At 50.3% G+C, this 12,566-nt stretch overlaps 1 protein-coding gene across 1 annotated transcript in view; it reads left to right on the top strand.

Moving 5' to 3' along the window:
* Positions 1–12,566, top strand: part of LOC126175811 (DDB1- and CUL4-associated factor 10) — a 65,142-nt gene that overhangs the window by 30,784 nt on the left and 21,792 nt on the right. Inside the window, exons 3-4 of the mRNA XM_049922799.1 lie at positions 11,201–11,398; positions 11,563–11,734. Of these exons, the coding sequence (XP_049778756.1) occupies positions 11,201–11,398; positions 11,563–11,734 (370 nt within the window). The remainder of the gene's footprint in view (positions 1–11,200; positions 11,399–11,562; positions 11,735–12,566) is intronic.

Below are 12,566 nucleotides of genomic sequence, written 5' to 3'. Positions count from 1 at the left end.
AAGAGACTCATCACCATTCATTAACTTGTTCAGGTAAACAGCCTTCTCCTGAACCAGTGTTTTACTCAAAGGAGTTCCCCTTTCTCTTTCCTGTGTAAACCGGAGAAAAAGCACTTCATCCACTTTATCATACTGGGAGTGTTTCAAAGTCTGCCGAATTTCGAGTGTTGTTCCCGAAGACGTTATGCAGGACTGTTCAAGCTTCACTCAGTTCTTCTTCCAATCACAAATGGTTGCTTTACCAACACCCAGTTCCATTGCCAGTTGAGATACATTCTCACCATTGTCTATCCGCTTCAAGGCATTCGGTTTTTCTTTGAGAGTTAACGTTGTATGTTTCCATTTACTCATGACGAAAATATGTACACTTGAACGAATACAGTACAACTGTTACGCTTGCCAGCGACCAATAACTAACATAACCAAACACTTTGTGAGCCAACTGGCAGTGCACTGACCTCGGACACTACAAAGATCTCAACAATGCACAACAATGAGGGCAGGGAGTGAGAGTGAGCCATTGTTCCCACACTTGTTCCCATTTGTTACCCTGGTGTACCTACTTACCTGCTTGGTATACTTCATTCTAGGAACTCATCACCATAAATTCAGCTAATTCGAACAAATCGGTAATCGGAACAAGGTCTGGCCTCAATTAGTTCGGACTAATGGGACTCTACTGTATTATATATATTACTGGCTAAGTAATCAAACATTTTGAGGAAGATTGTTCACAAATCGGGTATCTTGTTCAGAAAATGATTTAGAGAACATGACTGTGTTGTGTTGTGATAGTGAGAGGATTTTGCTCTGTTGAGAACAAGTATTGCTGCTGTGCTGTTGAGATGGTAGTGTAAAGGTTGAAGAAAAATGAGAGAGAGTGCAACGATTGAGAAGACATAGAGCAAACACAGGGTATGGTAATCTCTAGGCATATCAGCACATAGCCATGGTAATTGTTTCTAGGCAAGAGTGATATGATTGAAATAGTGTGTGGCACAAACATCTTGTACACAAGCACTTATCGCCAGTTCAAGGCATCATGAGCTCCCGTACAAATATCCTTTGAGAATACAGTAGTCGTAATCAGTAATGGGGCATATTAGTGACTGTGTGAGTTTTTTTTTTTAAGCTCTTCATTGTATTCACTCGTGGTAAAGATAGTCACAAAGATACAGTGACTGCAGCTTAATTGCATGATAAATGTAAAACAAAGCTTTGGATTATAGATAGATAGAGAGATGATGATACAACCTTTTTGGTGACAAATGGGCAGTGTGTCAATCGTACAGTGACTATTGTAGCATAATCTTGTCGAAAGATTTCTCACAAAGACCAAAGGAATTCTCATAATATTTGGAACTGAAATTGAATGTAGCAAACCAAAAGCAGAAATGCTGAACTCAGTTTTCAAATGTTCCTTTATAAAGGCAGATACAGGAGTTCTTTCTCAGTTTCATAATTGCACCGCTGTGGGAATGATACAAGCAGTGATGTAAGAAACCACTGAGATTTACAAAGTTAAGCAAGGTTTGAGGACCTGATATAATTCCACTCAGGTTATTTACAGAATTTGGATCTGAGTTAGCCTCCATACTGTGTACTGTAGTCCTAAAAACAAAACAAAAATATGCCTGATGGTTGGGAAAAGGCACGGGTCATATCTGTCTACAGTAAGTGATACAAAACAGAGCAACCAGTTTCACTGACATCCAGTTGTTGTACAGTCTTGAATTCAGAGGTCAAATGAACAGAATTACCCCCTTTATACCAACTCAGAATGTCTTCTATGGACATGTCATGTGAACCCAATTCACACTTTTCTCGTACAGTATCCTGATAAAGACAGTTGGTTATAAGCAGAATGCTTTTTGAAAAATTATTTCACTTAGTATCAAGCCAATATTTATTAATGGAAGTTCAAAGTTTAATTTGTGTCAGAATCGAGACTTTTTTGGTAGGGAGCGCACACAATGTTATATCTAAGGGAGAGACTTTGACATATGCAGAAGCAAGTCCAAATGTACTCTAGGGAAGTGTATTGGGACCTTTGCTATTCATGATGTATATTGATTGATAACGTGGCTGATAGTAGTGATAATAACCTCAGCATTTTTGCAGGTGGCACAGATATATACAATGGAATGCTATATGAAAAACACTGTACAAATATCAACTCATATTTGATAAGATTCCATAGTGGTTCAAAGATTGACAACCTCTTTTACTGCCCTGAAATGTAAAATGTGCTCTTGAACAAATCCAAACTATGAATACACTGTCAGTAAGTCACACAACATCAGTTGTAGGGAAAGTTAGTGGTGGACTTAAGTTCTTCGGAGGGATACTAGGAAAAAGCAGTTGGTCTACGAAGGAGACTGCTTACAAATCACGTATGTGTCCAGTCGTACAATATTGCTCAAGTTTAGGAGTATTTAGGGGTATTAAATACATTTAAAAGTGTTTAATGTGAAAATACTTAACACAATAAATTGCTTTGCAGAGAATTATACTGTAGTCTCGACAAAAATAGCATGTAATCTCATACTTCTTTAAAAAACCTCTTATTAAAATGCAGTAATTTCACTTTTGAGATGAACAGTTAACACCTTTTTGCATCTGGAAAGTCAGCAATCATTATTGATTTATTTTCCATCATCAGACAAAATGAAGTAAACAGTGGTTGTGGCACTCGTCTTGAAATACTGCCATTGTCAAAACATTGCAGTCAGGTTTCGAATTGACAGATTTGAATGACTCGTGGAAGAGTGTAACAGAAATGCTAAGTAACATGAATTTGTAGATGTTTGAAAATATTGACTAACCTGCAAAATCCCACATCAAGAATCTGTATTAAGTTCAGGATGAACCTGTCTCTGTGGTCTAATGGTCAGCATTATAAGCTAATGGCACAGAGATAGCTGGTTAAATTTCCAGTATCCACAACACATTTTTCTGTGTGAAAATACCTGTAGTGCAGCCAACTCAGCCTCGCAGACCAAATAAGAAGGTGATTGAATCATGAAGCAGTGAAATTGACATGCAGTCACCAAACTGCTGACAAGTAATAAGGCTTGTATCAGGCTGGGAACCATTGGGAATTATTTATGTGTAACATAAGGACATAGGACACAGGACACTTGCGTAGTGCTTACTCTGCATACTGCCTCTACATCCAACCTTTCTATTATTCACTGTCCTCACCACACCTCCTACAGAACTCACCCACCTTCCTCCAGAATTGTCTCCTTCCACCCTGTAGGAACCTCTTCCCCTTGCTAATACCATCCCTCCTCCATCCAGCACCCAATACCACCTCCCAACACACCTGGCCACCAACAATTACCCCCACCCCCATGAGCTTTAGTACTCCCACCACCGCCACCCTCCAGTAATCCCCTGCCAACCACGTGTAAACACCACCTCTCGAAGACTCAGCAATATTCACCCTCCTTCAATTTCTGCCCTCCACCTTCCCCCCCCCCCACTGCCCCTCCACCATCCCCCCCACTGCCCCTCCACCTTCCCCCCCACTGCCCCTCCACCTTCCCCCCCACTGCCCCTCCACCTTCCCCCCCACTGCCCCTCCTCCTTCCCCCCCACTGCCCCTCCACCTTCCCCCCCACTGCCCCTCCACCTTCCCCCCCACTGCCCCTCCACCTTCCCCCCCACTGCCCCTCCGCCTTCCCCCCCACTGCCCCTCCGCCTTCCCCCCCACTGCCCCTCCGCCTTCCCCCCCACTGAACCTCCGCCTTCCCCCCCACTGCCCCTCCGCCTTCCCCCCCACTGCCCCTCCGCCTTCCCCCCCACTGCCCCTCCGCCTTCCCCCCCACTGCCCCTCCGCCTTCCCCCCCACTGCCCCTCCGCCTTCCCCCCCACTGCCCCTCCGCCTTCCTCCCCACTGCCCCTCCGCCTTCCCCCCCACTGCCCCTCCGCCTTCCCCCACTCTGCCCCTCCGCCTTCCCCCACTCTGCCCCTCCGCCTTCCCCCCTCTGCCCCTCCGCCTTCCCCCCCTCTGCCCCTCCGCCTTCCCCCCCTCTGCCCCTCCGCCTTCCCCCCCTCTGCCCCTCCGCCTTCCCCCCCTCTGCCCCTCCGCCTTCCCCCCCTCTGCCCCTCCGCCTACCCCCCTCTGCCCCTCCGCCTACCCCCCTCTGCCCCTCCGCCTCCCCCCCTCTGCCCCTCCGCCTTCCCCCCCTCTGCCCCTCCGCCTTCCCCCCCTCTGCCCCTCCGCCTTCCCCCCCTCTGCCCCTCCGCCTTCCCCCCCTCTGCCCCTCCGCCTTCCCCCCTCTGCCCCTCCGCCTTCCCCCCCCTCTGCCCCTCCGCCTTCCCCCCCTCTGCCCCTCCGCCTTCCCCCCCTCTGCCCCTCCGCCTTCCCCCCCCTCTGCCCCTCCGCCTTCCCCCCCCTCTGCCCCTCTGCCTTCCCCCCTCTGCCCCTCCGCCTTCCCCCCCTCTGCCCCACCGCCTTCCCCCCCCCCCTCTGCCCCTCCGCCTTCCCCCCCTCTGCCCCTCCGCCTTCCCCCCCCCTCTGCCCCTCCGCCTTCCCCCCCTCTGCCCCTCCGCCTTCCCCCCCCCCTCTGCCCATCCGCCTTCCACCCCCCCTCTGCCCCTCCGCCTTCCACCCCCCCTCTGCCCCTCCGCCTTCCACCCCCCCTCTGCCCCTCCGCCTTCCCCCCCTCTGCCCCTCCGCCTTCCCCCCACCTGCCCCTCGGCTCTCCCCACCTGCCCCTCGGCTCTCCCCACCTGCCCCTCGGCTCTCCCCACCTGCCCCTCGGCTCTCCCCACCTGCCCCTCGGCTCTCCCCCCCTGCCCCTCGGCTCTCCCCCCCCTGCCCCTCGGCTCTCCCCCCCTGCCCCTCGGCTCTCCCCCCCTGCCCCTCGGCTCTCCCCCCCTGCCCCTCGGCTCTCCCCCCCTGCCCCTCGGCTCTCCCCCCTGCCCCTCGGCTCTCCCCCCCTGCCCCTCGGCTCTCCCCCCCTGCCCCTCGGCTCTCCCCCCCTGCCCCTCGGCTCTCCCCCCCTGCCCCTCGTCTCTCCCCCCCTGCCCCTCGGCTCTCCCCCCTGCCCCTCGGCTCTCCCCCCTGCCCCTCGGCTCTCCCCCCCTGCCCCTCGGCTCTCCCCCCCTGCCCCTCGGCTCTCCCCCCCCTGCCCCTCGGCTCTCCCCCCCTGCCCCTCGGCTCTCCCCCCCTGCCCCTCGGCTCTCCCCCCCTGCCCCTCGGCTCTCCCCCCCTGCCCCTCGGCTCTCCCCCCCTGCCCCTCGGCTCTCCCCCCCTGCCCCTCGGCTCTCCCCCCCTGCCCCTCGGCTCTCCCCCCCTGCCCCTCGGCTCTCCCCCCCTGCCCCTCGGCTCTCCCCCCCTGCCCCTCGGCTCTCCCCCCCCTGCCCCTCGGCTCTCCCCCCCTGCCCCTCGGCTCTCCCCCCCTGCCCCTCGGCTCTCCCCCCCCTGCCCCTCGGCTCTCCCCCCCTGCCCCTCGGCTCTCCCCCCCTGCCCCTCGGCTCTCCCCCCCCTGCCCCTCGGCTCTCCCCCCCCTGCCCCTCGGCTCTCCCCCCCCCGCCCCTCGGCTCCCCCCCCCCCGCCCCTCGGCTCTCCCCCCCCCGCCCCTCGGCTCTCCCCCCCCTGCCCCTCGGCTCTCTCCCCCCTGCCCCTCGGCTCTCTCCCCCCTGCCCCTCGGCTCTCTCCCCCCTGCCCCTCGGCTCTCTCCCCCCTGCCCCTCGGCTCTCTCCCCCCTGCCCCTCGGCTCTCTCCCCCCTGCCCCTCGGCTCTCTCCCCCCTGCCCCTCGGCTCTCTCCCCCCTGCCCCTCGGCTCTCTCCCCCCTGCCCCTCGGCTCTCTCCCCCCTGCCCCTCGGCTCTCTCCCCCCTGCCCCTCGGCTCTCTCCCCCCCTGCCCCTCGGCTCTCTCCCCCCCTGCCCCTCGGCTCTCCCCCCCCTGCCCCTCGGCTCTCCCCCCCTGCCCCTCGGCTCTCCCCCCCATGCCCCTCGGCTCTCCCCCCCATGCCCCTCGGCTCTCTCCCCCCTGCCCCTCGGCTCTCTCCCCCCTGCCCCTCGGCTCTCTCCCCCCTGCCCCTCGGCTCTCTCCCCCCTGCCCCTCGGCTCTCTCCCCCCTGCCCCTCGGCTCTCTCCCCCCCCTCGCCCCTCGGCTCTCTCCCCCCCCCTCGCCCCTCGGCTCTCTCCCCCCCCCCTCGCCCCTCGGCTCTCTCCCCCCCCCCTCGCCCCTCGGCTCTCTCCCCCCCCCTCGCCCCTCGGCTCTCTCCCCCCCCCCCTCGCCCCTCGGCTCTCTCCCCCCCCCTCGCCCCTCGGCTCTCTCCCCCCCCCTCGCCCCTCGGCTCTCTCCCCCCCCCTCGCCCCTCGGCTCTCTCCCCCCCCCTCGCCCCTCGGCTCTCTCCCCCCCCCTCGCCCCTCGGCTCTCTCCCCCCCCCTCGCCCCTCGGCTCTCTCCCCCCCCCCCTCGCCCCTCGGCTCTCTCCCCCCCCGCCCCTCGGCTCTCTCCCCCCCCGCCCCTCGGCCCCCTCTCACCACCCCCCCCGCCCCTCGGCCCCCTCTCACCACCCCCCCGCCCCTCGGCCCCCTCTCTCCTCCCCCTCTGCCCCACCGCCTTCTCCCCCCTCCCCCTCCCCCCCCCCACCGCCTTCCGCCCCCCTCGGCCACTCGGCCCCCCCTCCTCGGCTCCTCCACATCCTCCCCCTGGGTCCACTGCCTCCCCCCCCTCGGCCCCTCCGCCTCCCCTCCACCATCCTGCCACTTCCTCTACCCGTAGTCCTCCCACTCTGTCCCTCAACTGCCCTTCTCTATGTGCCCACTCCAAACTACCCTCCCACTTGCTTCTTCTACCCTACTATTTTTACAATTTTCTGTACTGTACTGCCTCTCTCCAGTTGCCCATTTCGTGCCTGCCTGCTTCCAGTTTCCCAGTGCCTGCCTGCCTGCCTGCTTCTGCCTGACTGCTTGACTGCTTCTGCCTGCCTGCCTGCTTCTGCCTGCCTGCCTGCTTCTGCCTGCCTGCCTGCTTCTGCCTGCTTCTGCCTGCCTGCCTGCTTCTGCCTGCCTGCCTGCTTCTGCCTGCCTGCCTGCTTCTGCCTGCCTGCCTGCTTCTGCCTGCTTCTGCCTGCCTGCCTGCTTCTGCCTGCCTGCCTGCTTCTGCCTGCTTCTGCCTGCTTCTGCCTGCCTGCCTGCTTCTGCTTGCACGCTGCCTGTTGGCCTGCCTGCTTCCGCTCGCCCTCTGTCCTTTCCCCTCACCGATCCTGACACTGGGTTCCTGGGGCCCTCACCGACCTGCCCACCCTCTCCGGGCCCCCGGTGCTCTGACTGACCTCCACCCTCGCTGGACCTCCATGTCTTTGACGACATTCCCTCGTCGTTCACCTTTCTCCCTCTTTAGCCCCACTTGCCGATCACCCCTCCCCCTCCCCCTCATTTACTCCTAACTCTCTGTAGTAGTTCCTTCATTTCCACTTAAGATTCTCCCCCAGCATAGTTCTGTGAGTGAATCTTAAATTACTCATTCTTCATCCTCCAATCACCAGTGTAGCTATAACATGTTTTCCATAGATACTAAATAGAACTGGTGATAAGATGCACCCTTGTCTAACTCCTTTACGTGGTCCAAAAGGACTTACCATGTGTGATTTGCTGCTGTGCTATTAGAGTAAAAGTTTCTGATAAGAGTAATACGTTGATCAGGAAGACCCATTTCTGCTAGCACCATTCCACAGTTCTTTCACAAAAAAAAAAAAAAACAGTGAAATGCCTAGCTACAGTCCAAGAAAGTAAATAACTGAAGAGGTGTTGAATCCTCTACATTACTGACTGTTCCTGTATAATGCACAAACACAGCTTGCTTTGATGATATTTCTGTATTTAAACAGGCTCTTAGGTATTCATGGATGACATTTAGAAGAATCTTACTGGCATTTGAAATCAGTTTAGTAGTTCTGTTATTCTGTAGTTTCTCCCAGCATATTTGTTGATCAAACAGTCCACAGGTGTATTGCTGGTCCATAGTGTCAAATGGGCACAATGTTTTGGCAATCAAAATATCTCACCAATGTCAGGTGCATCTCTCTCTGATCTACACCTTAGGGCACATCAGCACTCATGGAGACACTTGCACTGCCATCAATGATAACATTGATGTAGTTACTGTGTCACCAGATCGTTACTTGCTGTGTGTTCTTGACCTTTACAGGTATGTCCTAACATGCACATATTTTCTATTTAATGGAGAATGCTATGAGCAAATGGAGGAAATTGCAGACCATTCTCACCAGTGGTTCTGAATTTGTATATGGAGCACTTCAAGGAAGGCCCTGACATCATTCAAATAGAAAGCCACATGATTTTTATGTTATGTGGAATACACGTTCATCATGTTGCCCCGCAGAAGAAACAGACTCAGTGACCTCTTTGTACATCTGAAATCAATATATCACAATATCAAATTCACTGTGGAGCAGAAGAAGAAGGAAGACTACCACTCCTGGATGTAATGGTCAAGAGAAGAGCTGATGGCACCCTTTTCACAATGTGTATCGAAAGAGAATGCACACTGGCCTGTATTCACACACAAATAGGTGCCACGACCTTGTGCAGAGTAATCCTCTTTGCCCCATCACTGCAGTACGTGCTGTGAAGACAGAAGATATCAGAGAGAAGATGTAGCCACAGCCTTTATACTGTAGACTGGCAGACTGCTAGGAAACATCAAGCCCATACTGAAAAAGCATTGCATAAGAACTGTTTTTTTCCCGCCTGGTAAACCATGAGCATTATTGGAGAGTGTCATATATGACTTCAGTTTGCAGAAGACTAGGGTGTATCAGGTTCTGTGCCAGTGTGACAAGACATATATCTGACAGGCAGTGCACACCTCTGAAGGTCGATGCTAAGGGCACCAGTAGCACACTCAACAAATTTACCCCAAGAAGTCAGCGGCTGTGTAGCACTGTTTGTCAAAGAATCATGGGATGGAGTATGAGCATACCAGGATTTTAGTGCATGCTTCCAAATACTGGGACAGTGTCATTAGAGAACCCATCGAAATTTGCACCATGGTAACCTTATCCATTGGGATTGTGGCTATAATTTCAGTAAAGCTTGGGAACCAGCAATAGGTGAAATAAAGATGGCACACAGAAAACACAATGATCTGGTTACCAGGCGGATAGAGGAACTACATCGATGCTACCAGAGACTCCAACGCAAGCATCTCTCCCTGAGTGCTGAAGTGTACCCTTGGGCGCGATCTGCAGATGGAACGACTTAAGGTGGGAGGGGATACAAGTCATCCACATGCCCTCAGGAGCTCAGTTTATCAATGCCCTTGACGATGGTGCCATACCGAATCGCTGAAATATTATGCCTGTAGGACATATGGACCATTAGTACACCCATGGACTGTTCAATCAAGTAGTTCTGTAGTTCCCACAGTGTTGTGTGTGTCCTTCTTTATGAAAAGGAATTATTATCAACATGGTCCAGTCTTCCATTCAAGTTTCGTTATTTCATGTGCTTTTACATATTTTGTATTTGATTTACAAACCCAGGTCTTCAGATGCTTTTATCATTTTGACAGTAATAAGGTCAGGTACAAGTACTCTGTCATTTTTAAATTTAGCTGTAGCTTTTCAGACTACTTCTTTTGAGTTGGTGCATTCCTCTCCACTGGAATGTTTACATGACGAAGTTTTCAGTTGTTATCCTTGTACAGCATCTTGCAGTATGTTATACACTGATCAGCAGCCAGTTACTGTTGGCTGTTGGGTAGCAGTGTATCATCTTTGTCTTCTAGAGCCCATGTTCTTTGTTTGAAGCATCTGTTAGTTTCTTTACTTCATTGAACGTGTGCCTCATCATGTTGTAATCTCAGGACTTCTCGAGTCTCTTTCCAGTTTTGTTGATGTAATTATTTTTTTCTCTGTGGCAGTTCTCTGTATTAACACAGATAACTTCTGGTACTGCAGAGTTCCCTGCAACCTCTTCATCTTCAGTAATGTTTGTCATCAGTGATTTGTATAATCTTGGCAGTAAGTCAGTTTTTTTTTCCTGACTACTTTCTCAGCAGCTTCAACTAATGTCTCTGTCATGAAGTTGGATTTCCATGTAGATGTCATATTACATGACTGATTGGATGAAAGTTTTTCTTGGACTTGATACCCAAAAATTTCCGTTTCAGCCTTTTGCAATAGTCTTCTTGTTTTTGGAAGTGTCCACTTACATTTTGTCAATTTCATTCTCAGTTCAAGACATAAGAAGTCAATGATCAGAACCCAAGTCAAAACCTGGAAGCATCTTAATGTTTTTAAAGGACAACGTCAATCTCAAGTCAATCAAAAAATAGTCAGTGTGATTATAGTGAGTTCCATCGGGTGAGGTCAAGGTGCAAAGTTTTTGTGGATGGTGTTAAAGAAGGTGTTGGTAATTAAAAACTTATTTTCCTGACAGAACTGAATCAGTTTATCTCCATTAATTTTTCCCTAAATCATGATAGCCAAGTACTTCATTTGATGAGTCACATTTTCTTAATTTAAAATTAAAATTTCCTTGAACCATTCTAAATTTGTTTTTGACTATCAGTTCAAGGCGGTTGAAAAGAGACTTGTGAAACTTTTCTAGCCCTTAATTATGAGATGTTGAAGCTCATGGATATGCCTGTAGAACATGTAACTTACAAGGATTAGTACTGAATTTCACTAGTACTGTTTGGTTACTGGCAGGCTTGTATTCAATCATTGCGTACTAACATTGTGTACTAACAGAGCAACACTATGAATGTGGAATTATCTGTCCTACCTGAAAAATATACTGTATTGTCATTAGCTGCCCACTGCCTTTCTAATGAGACTTTGCTACTTCCAGTGATCTGATTTTAATTCGCTGATGTTCTCTTTACACAGTGTAATTTTCCAACTTGGCATAATCTTTGTAAATTCGAAGTCACAATCTTGTGTATATTCTTTTGAATGTTTGTAGCTTTGTATGTGGCTGCCCTCCCCCTCTCACCCCCCCCCCCCCCCCTGCCTAAGATTTAATGTACAATTGTATGTGAATTTTAGTTAAATGTGTGCAACCTGTACAATGACATGTTTTGCATTGTGTTAGTTACATATTGCCATATTGGTAATGGGAGGCAGTATTAATTAAAAAATCTGTGTGCAAGGGATGATGAAAGGTAATCTTACATCAGTATAGTGAAGTGTTTGATACTTTCTTACAGGTTTTTGGATTCTAGAGTTTTTGCAACATGCAGTGATGACAGCACAGTTGCCCTTTGGGATGCACGAAATTTAAAGTCACAGATCAGAACTCTGCATGGACATTCAAATTGGGTAAAAAATATTGAATTTTCACCACGAGATGGTCTTCTTGTTACATCAGGGTTTGATGGAAGCATTTACACTTGGGACATCAACAGGTGAGAACATCTTATTTCAAGTTCAGTTCCAAATGTATGGAACACATACTAAACATTTTGAAACCACCCTTGGGTGGCATTTTCTTTTGAGAGAGAAATATAGGACCTTGTCAAATGTTGGGCACAGTATTGCCTTGCATTGAGAACTTACAATTTCTTTCCAGCTACACAGAAACTGGTTTTGTGTACACCAGAGTATTTCATACAAATGGGTTAATGAGAACTCGCCTTAACCCGGATGCTACAAAGATGGTAATTTGTACAACAAGTGGCTACCTTATGATTGTTCATGACCTTGATCTCACAACATTGCAACAGGACTTGGCTGGATTTAAGGTATATTATTTATTATTATCTGTTTATAGTTTCAAGAGGTACTCTCATTTTGTTTATGAATGACTGTGACATTGCTTGGTGGTGTTAAGCAGTGATGTAGTTTTTAAAGGTATTTACGACATGATAGTTTGGTTTTTGGGAATGTCATTGTGTGAATAAGAGGCTGCACAAATTTTTCTTCAGCATTACTACATATTTCAAATTCTTATTAGTTACATTTGTAAAAAGGAGATTTTTTGGAAAGTGTTGCTGAAATATGCACAAACTTTTGCATTTGTTTGAAGGTGAATGTTGTTTTTTCTTAAATTTATGCATTATTCTTAGAATTTTTGTGACAGTAGTGTATTCTGAGTAAGGTTCACAGCCTAGTTGTAAATAGTAATCTTGTCTTCTGTAGTACTACTTGCAGACAAATGAAAGTATTGTACTTCTTAACAACCAGAAGAGAAATAAGGTCTGTCAAGAAGACAGAGCAGAAAGTAGTTGCATATGTAAATCAGTGGTGCTGTAGCAGTAAGGTTGTTGAGTTTCAACACTGCTGTTGCTAGGCTTAGGCTTACTGTAATGTAACACCTTGGTCAGGTAAGTGAGACATCCTCATTTTTTAAACATTGTAAGAATCGTGTCTCAGCATGTGTGTACATTCAGAAGCACCCTATAAACCGTAAGTATGCAGACCATTAAAAATTTACAGTCCAGTCAGTTGAACACAGATGCTGAATGATGCTGTTCATCCACTCCAATCCTCTTACATGTTATAATTTTTTTTAATGTTTTTGTGTAATTATTGGTTGTAGTCATTCAGGTTATGATATTAACAGCCGTAAGTTGA

Source organism: Schistocerca cancellata, chromosome 3, assembly GCF_023864275.1.
Source record: "Schistocerca cancellata isolate TAMUIC-IGC-003103 chromosome 3, iqSchCanc2.1, whole genome shotgun sequence".
Lineage (NCBI taxonomy): Eukaryota > Metazoa > Arthropoda > Insecta > Orthoptera > Acrididae > Schistocerca > Schistocerca cancellata.
Note: the sequence above shows the minus strand (reverse complement) of the source record. Positions and strands in the feature narration are given on the sequence as shown.